The following is a 7627-nucleotide window of genomic DNA, read 5'->3' as shown; positions in this document are numbered from 1 at the left end:
GAAATGAAAAATTTTAAAATGAAATCAGATAAAATTAAACTGTCTATATTCTCAAACAACTCCTTAAGATTGGGATATCAATTTTAGAGGATGAAAATTGAAAAAGCTGTCAACCATGTCACCCTAGTTGTTTTTAACTGAAACTTGAGTTCTTTTTATTAATTCCCTTTTTTTTTTTACTTTTGGGTGAGGGAGGTAGTTTGAGATACTTGTGACAAGGCTTGAAAGAAGCAAACCAACAAAAACTGATTTGTCTGCATACATTTATGCACCTTTGGGCTCTCCATTATGAGCATCTTTCAATAGTGTTTTTTCTATTGATAATTATTCTTTTGTCCTCTCTTTTTGGTTCATTTATTTTCATAATTATTCACGTCTTATTTTATCTTATTTAATTATTATAATTATTTTAAATTTTTACATAAAATAAAATAAATTTAATTTTTTCAATTTTTAAAATAAAAATAATATTTAAAAAATATATTATAATAATATTTTATTCAATCAATCTATTTCATCTCATATCTAAAAACAAATTAAGTATCAAATGCTGTCAGGGACCCACATGAGCACTGGCTTTCGGCAGCTAACATACTAATCATACACTGCAATTCAATAATACTGTTGATATATAACACAGTTGTCGAGTTTTCTAGTTTTATATTCCTTCGAAAGAAAAAAGAAAACACAGTTGCATACATCCAGTTCACGTTGCATCCCAAGTGTGCAGTTTATTCTTGTAAACAACCCAAAAGAAAGAGAGAGATATCTGGCATCCAACTGTATCTGCGGAATGAGGCTTGTAAATAATGTCTCTCTAACCTACTACAGTTTTGAACTGACAAAAGCAAAGAAGAAAAAGATATAAACAGCCTAACATGGAGGTTGGGGAGCACATGGTGACATGACATGCTCTTGAAAACACAAGACATGACTTGTGATTATCATCAATGCATGACAAGAACACACTTGGAAAGATTAATAAAAAAAAACATGGGAAATATCTGTTATTGTCGATGAAATTACTGTCAAATTCTATTCAATATTTGTTTATTTAAAATGCCATACAAAAGTGGCTATAACACTCCTATCTATCTACAACAATGCAGCGCTGTCGATATCAACTTACGGATAGATCCACAACACCTCCATGGGTCTAAGTCTACCCAATAATAGACCACGGATAGACCCACGACACCTCTATCGGTCTAGATCGACCAAGGAATGGACCATAGCACTACCATACGTCTAGATCGACCATGGTGCAAGCCACAATAGAGATGGACGACCATGTCAAAATGATCGAATATGAACTTGATTGGATATTGGTACAATTTACATTCTTAAGAGCTGAGCTCCCATGTCATCCAAGTAATTTGATTGGGGATGAATCCTGCGCACGTAATGCGAGCAAAGTGCTTGCCCCATTAGTGGGAGATGTTCTTGCTCACCTTGGGCAACGAACATTTTTATTTTTGTGAGGGCCAGTTTACGCGCACCTCGACTAATCCCAGTAGGTCTTGAAGTTAACGGCCAGGTAAACCTCCAGTGGCCTTGAAAGAACTCGAACTAGTGACCATTGGGGAGCAAACTCAAGGCTTGACCAATTGAGCTACCTCTCAGGGTTAATTGAGCGAGCTCCCATGACCTTCAAGAAACAAGACCGTGCATATAATGCAAAGAGTTCTACTTGAACCGAGTAAAGTGCTCTCCCTAGGTGTAAGATCATTTCATTTATTTGCTTGAATGCTCACTCCTGCGAGGAGCATGTTTGGGGGCGAGTTCAATTTTTAGCCAGTTTGATTCGAGCTTTTTTGCTTGAATTTTGTTATATATAAGTACAGTTGCATACTAATCTGTGTAACAATACTGATTCATTTATACTTAAAATTTAAATTAACACTATTTTCAATAAAATCTACTTTTTGATCAATCACATCATATTGGTGTACAGATTAATACACAATTATACTTGCAACTATATTTTTCCTTTTTGCTTACCCAGAATACAAGCACTTTTGCTCGGTTTGGTCGAGAAATCTTTACTTGCGATCCCAGGCAGCATAGGAGGGCAACAGGTACTTATGATCAACTTCGTCATTGTTCGATCTAAGCACCTAGCCCTTGACCAATCGAGCGTGCACTGTTCTCTACATGTTGTTGCTATAACCGGAGTTTGAGCCCCTCATGCTCGCCAAAGGTGTGAGCTATCTCCCCGAGGTCGGAATGTTGTTCCTCACTCCGAGGTTCATGCCCTCTTTGTTGTCCCCTAGGTGAGCAATGATGCTCACCCCTGGGTGCAAGCACTCTTTCTTCGCCTGCAGTGTGAGTTGTTATTGCTTGCCCCAAAGTTCACTCGCACCCGGGGTCCAAGCACTAATGCTTGCCTCTAAGAGGAGCATTATTGATCACCTAGGAAAGGAGCACTTCTCTTGCCTTAATGTGTCGACCACTTGTTTCTAGTCTTCGAGCTCGCCCAAGCTACGAGCGTTCTTTGCTTGCCCCTAGAACAAACTTCTTGCTCACTCACCCTCGAGGTTGAGATGTCTTTGCTTAGCCCATGGGTACGAGCACTATTGCTCAATTTTATGGGGTATGAGCACTCTTTGCTCATTCTGGTGTGTGAGTGCTCTGTTGTTACAAGTTAGGTGTGTGAGTGCTCTTTGTTGTTACAAGTTACCCAAGCATGTAAAGCGAGCAATGTGCTCAACCTTGCATTTGAGATGTTGTTGCTTGGGTGCGGTAGTGAGTACTTTTGAGTGAAGTTTTGCTACACATAAGCCCCCACACACCACATACCATACATTTTTTTATTTTTTTAAATTTTATTTATTTATTTGTTATTTTTCTTAAACTAATTGAATTATTTTATTTATTATCAATATACTAAACGTTTGGTAAAACAGAAAAATAAAATAAAAAATAAAAAAAGTGTAATGAATGATATGTGAGCTTATATTTATTTATTATTTATTATTATTATTATTATTATTATTATTTGAGTGGCCTCCAATAGTTTTTCTTGGCTGGGGGTGCAAGCACAACCGTTTCACTTGCCTTGTTAGGACTTTTGGTCAAACCAAGGAAAGTGCCTGCCCTTGAATAGTTTTGAATTTTGTTCGATTCTAGCATAGCACCTGGTACACTGTACATTCTCATTTTATTTCACACCAAATTCCGGTCCATTTCAACCCAATTCTATATTACATTCCGCTCTGAATTGTTTTAATTGCAATTTTGTAATTTTTTTCAGTTCAGATAACATTTTTGTAAATTTTAAATCTAGATGTAATTTTTTTCAGTTTAGATAACATTTTTGTAATTTTAAAATCTAAATGAGACTTATATAATTAATTTTTTTTATAACTTTAAATATGTCTCTTCGTATGATATATCAGTTTTGAGTTTACTTCTATAAAAAAATTTCTTTATAGTTGTAGCATTCTATTAGGTAAATACCACATTGTGAAGAGCCATTAACCATTATCTTAATTGGAACTTCAGGCAATATATTGATTCATAGTAAGATGTGTTAGGTTTTGTCACCTCCACAATTAAAAATCCAATTCAAAATATATTTAACATAAACCAACCAAATTTGTAGCTAAACATTTCCGAAGACTATATAATCTCAATTTCTCTCAAATAAATAACTGATTCAATCAGTAATAATACAAAATCCATAATCTTTTATTGTTCTAAGGTCATATTCTGATATGCTGAATAGAAGTATCCTCTGCCCAGCTAAATAAATACTATCTGGAATGCAAAAAGCCTGGATAAGATAGAAGCCTAGGAGGTAATCAAAAGGGATGGCGGTGTCAATCAAAAATCTATTTTGCAGGACCATTAGTTGCATCAGCAGATTTTCCTCCAGATGAGTTCTGCTCATCCCATGCTTCAATCCATGTGACCATGGCATCAGCCAGTTTGTTAAAGTATTCATCCACCTTACCAAGTTTAGCCTTGACTTGCTTGGAGATTTCAATGTAGCATTTCTGCACAGTGGTGCAATCCTTTGAAAGGGTAACAGATTGGAAGAATGGAATCAGCTCTTCTTGCCAGTAGATTCCTTTGTATTCCTTCTTAAGGTTCACAAAAGGGTTGCTTGCTTTGCTGTGCCAAATATAAGGTAGACCAGTCTTGACTCCATATCCTAAATGATCGCATATAACCTACAAATCATAAAATCAACTTGTTTTGAGCAGCTGAGCGTAAGGAAGAGTGAAGCTCCAATGGCAAAGAAGAACATTCAAAAAGCATAATATATGAACAAGATTGGAATTAATGAAGATAGAGGCAATATTAATAAAAGGTACATAGATACCTTCATGCACCAGCCAGCCCACATATCATCGTAGCGACCGATTGGCTGGCCATCACCCATGAGTCCGAAGTACATTGCAGGGCCAATCAACTCGCGATTGAATGCCAGATTCATACCACACATGGGGAATAGGGTTCCCTTTGGTATTGTCAACACTGCATCCACATACCTAATAAAGAAAGGCTTCAGATAAAGAGTTCCGTGAACAGGCAACACATATATTTCTTAATGCGCAAAGGATCTCTTATACCTCGTGTTTCTCTCAAGTGGCTTGACAAGCTGGGTTGGAGCATCATAATCTGGGATGTTGAGCCAGAGACCATGTGAAACAGCTGTTGGGGCACCTTCACGGAGGCTAAATGGATATCCACGGACAAAATCGGCACCTTCTCTGTATGGGTCATACAGGGTGTTGAAGAAAAATGGTGTTGATGGAGTCAGAAGGTTCTTTATGTGCTGTTCAAGGGCATTAATGTCCTTGCCAGATGGGTTTTTAGCAACCTGCAAATCATACAGAATTTAAGGTTGAGAACCAAGTGAAGTCGAATGAAACTGGAAAACAATAGAATCATAATAACCTAGAGTAATAAAAAAACATTGTAGCTTCTAGAATAACAAGGAACAAATACACACTGCGATTGTAAATCCATGGATAACATGCAACAGAGATCTCAATAGGTAATGCCTATTGGGAAGATTCAAAATTTGAGCCCCAAGTAGCCAGAAAAATGTTGCAGCAAGCAAAAAACGGGTGGATATAAAGTAGATCTGGAGGCAGTTAGAAGACAAAGAAGCACTGTCTCAAATTCGCCGCATTTCATTCACGGTTCAACTTATATCAAACAATCTAAAATGATTAAATTAGAAAGTAATTATAATAGAAAGAAACAATTCTATGAAAAAAATAATAGATAGTAAGGAACAAACGATCTAGAAAGTGTTTGCACGAAACATAACTAGTAGAATGCCATTAACAATCTAGAACTCTTTTTAACAAACAGATCCGTAGATACTCATATCACCCGTCAATATCACTATTAGAAAATACGAAACAATAAAGGCCGCTTTGATCCTGTCACAAGATATTTCATCATAGGAATGTAATCAAAATCAAAATACAACAAAAAGTAAATCTCATTTCAGACTCTGGCAGATTCAGTTTATAGTACACCCCCTAGCAGATCCGTACCCCAACCAAGCTAACACTCAAATTATTATCAAAACCAATAACCAATCCACTAGTCAAATCATAATCCAATTTTTCAGAACAGGGCCAAAACCCAAAAACAAAAATTCAACCAATATATTCAGAAGAAGATCCAAACATCCTCTCCCTAATATCCGAAACCCACATCCAAACACTCCCAAAAGAAAAAACCATCACATAAATTAAAATTCCAAGGAAAAAAGAAAAAGAAAAACTAAAACAAATACTTACAAAGCAATCATCATCGATGGTATAGATGTACTTCTTCTTGGAGACCATGTAACCGAAGCAACGGCAGGCGGAGTCCTTGAAAGAAATGCATGATGCTTTGGGACCCAGAATCTTGTTGATATCGTTGCGGTTGTAGAGCTCGTAGTCGAAGCCTTCGGGGACCCTGATGGTCTTCGACGGGTCACCGTCCTGGACTATGATCAGATGGTACTGCTCGAAGAATGGCCTCCACATCTCGAGGAAGTCCAGGTTCCGAATCGTGGGGATCACGATGTCGAGCTCATCCTTCAGTAGAGGCGTCGGAGAGACCGTCGTTCCAGCCATCGTCAAAGCTAGGGAGGAGAATTGAAATGGAGAGAGAGAGGTTTGAAATTTGAAAGACAAAGGTATTGCATTTCCAGTTAAATAAGGAAAATTTGAGAACCTGTGGTGGATGGTGCGTGCGTTTCACGTGCTCTTTGTGTGGAAGCTGAAAAAAAATCCGTTAGAGAAGCAGTAGCGGTAGAGCAGTGAAAACTTTTAGCTTTTAATAAAGAATTTCAGATTATCAGTAAATAAAAAAGAAAAAAAAATAGTTTATAATAATAAATAATAGAAAAGTAATAAAACCTAACACAACTAGGGCTGAGCAGAAATCCGAAAATCCGACTCCGACTCCGACTCCGCTCCGGCTCCGCTCCGACTCCGACGAGTCGGAGTCGGAGTCGGAGTTTTTTTCCCCTTGGAAGTCGGAGTCGGAGGTAGAGGTGTCCCGACTCCGACTCTGATCCGATCCGACTCCGACACACCGACTCCGACTTCCAATCCGACTCCGACTCCGACTTCTACTCCGACTCCGACTCTGATATTGTGCATATTTTATAAAAATATTTGTTATCAATATATTAACATCTAATAAATAATAATCTATAAACATTATAATGAATAATATAAGTTAATTTACATTACTAATTTACTATAAGTTAGTAAGTTACTATAAGTTAATATAGTTATTAGTTACACTATAAGTTACTAATTACTATACCTTATATAGTTAATTTACATTACTAATTTACTATAAGTTACTATAAGTTAATATAGTTACTATATAAGTTACCATACCTTATATAGTTAATTTACATTACTAATTTATACTATATAAGTTACTATACCTTATATAGTTAATTTACATTATTAATTTACTATAAGTTACTATATAAGTTACTAGAAGTTACTATATAAGTTACTATACCTTATATAGTTAATTTACATTACTAATTTACTATAAGTTACTATATAACTTACTATAGCTTATTTTATATTTTACATTACTAGTTTACTATAAGTCAATATATAATATATAGTTATATATATACTATATATATTAAGGGCTTATATAGTATATAGTTACTATACTATGTATAGTAATTAACTATACTTATATAATATATATAGTTATACTTATATAATATATTGGAGGAGTACTTATATAATATAATATATATAGTTATATATTAACTTACTAATTAACTATACTTATATAATATATTGGAGGAGTACTTATATAATATAATATATATAGTTATATACTAACTTAGTAATTAACTATACTTATATAATATATTGGAGGAGTACTTATATAATATAATATATATAGTTATATATTAACTTACTAATTAACTATATTTATATAATATATATAGTTATACTTATATACTATAATATATATAGTTATATATTAACTTACTAATTAACTATGTTTATATAATATATATATAGTTATACGTATATACTATATAGTTATATTATATATAATAGTATAGTTCATATATATAGTATTAAAACAATATATTAATATTTGATTTAGAGTTAAAAAAAAAAAA

General features: G+C 34.6%; 1 protein-coding gene across 1 annotated transcript; it reads right to left on the bottom strand.

Annotated features, from left to right (window-relative positions):
• Window positions 1-3626: 3626 nt before the first annotated feature.
• LOC122282122 (probable UDP-arabinopyranose mutase 1) lies at window positions 3627-6150 on the bottom strand. The gene is made up of 4 exons (XM_043094081.1): window positions 5766-6150; window positions 4578-4828; window positions 4328-4496; window positions 3627-4175 (listed from the first exon to the last, which is right to left on the bottom strand). Exons 1-4 carry the CDS (start codon window positions 6087-6089, stop codon window positions 3834-3836), a joined length of 1086 nt encoding a protein of 361 aa, XP_042950015.1. The 5' UTR covers window positions 6090-6150; the 3' UTR covers window positions 3627-3833.
• Window positions 6151-7627: the final 1477 nt, after the last annotated feature.

Source organism: Carya illinoinensis, chromosome 11, assembly GCF_018687715.1.
Source record: "Carya illinoinensis cultivar Pawnee chromosome 11, C.illinoinensisPawnee_v1, whole genome shotgun sequence".
Taxonomy (NCBI): domain Eukaryota; kingdom Viridiplantae; phylum Streptophyta; class Magnoliopsida; order Fagales; family Juglandaceae; genus Carya; species Carya illinoinensis.
Note: the sequence above shows the minus strand (reverse complement) of the source record. Positions and strands in the feature narration are given on the sequence as shown.

What these genes read in the sequence shown, in the direction of transcription:
- LOC122282122 (XM_043094081.1), bottom strand. Translation starts at nt 6,089, where the DNA reads ATGGCTGGAACGACGGTCTCTCCGACGCCTCTACTGAAGGATGAGCTC. An exon ending in CCATCGATGATGATTGCTTT is followed by an intron (nt 4,829 to 5,765) that starts GTAAGTATTTGT and finishes TATGATTTGCAG; the next exon opens with GTTGCTAAAAACCCATCTGG. An exon ending in CCACTTGAGAGAAACACGAG is followed by an intron (nt 4,497 to 4,577) that starts GTATAAGAGATC and finishes TTTCTTTATTAG; the next exon opens with GTATGTGGATGCAGTGTTGA.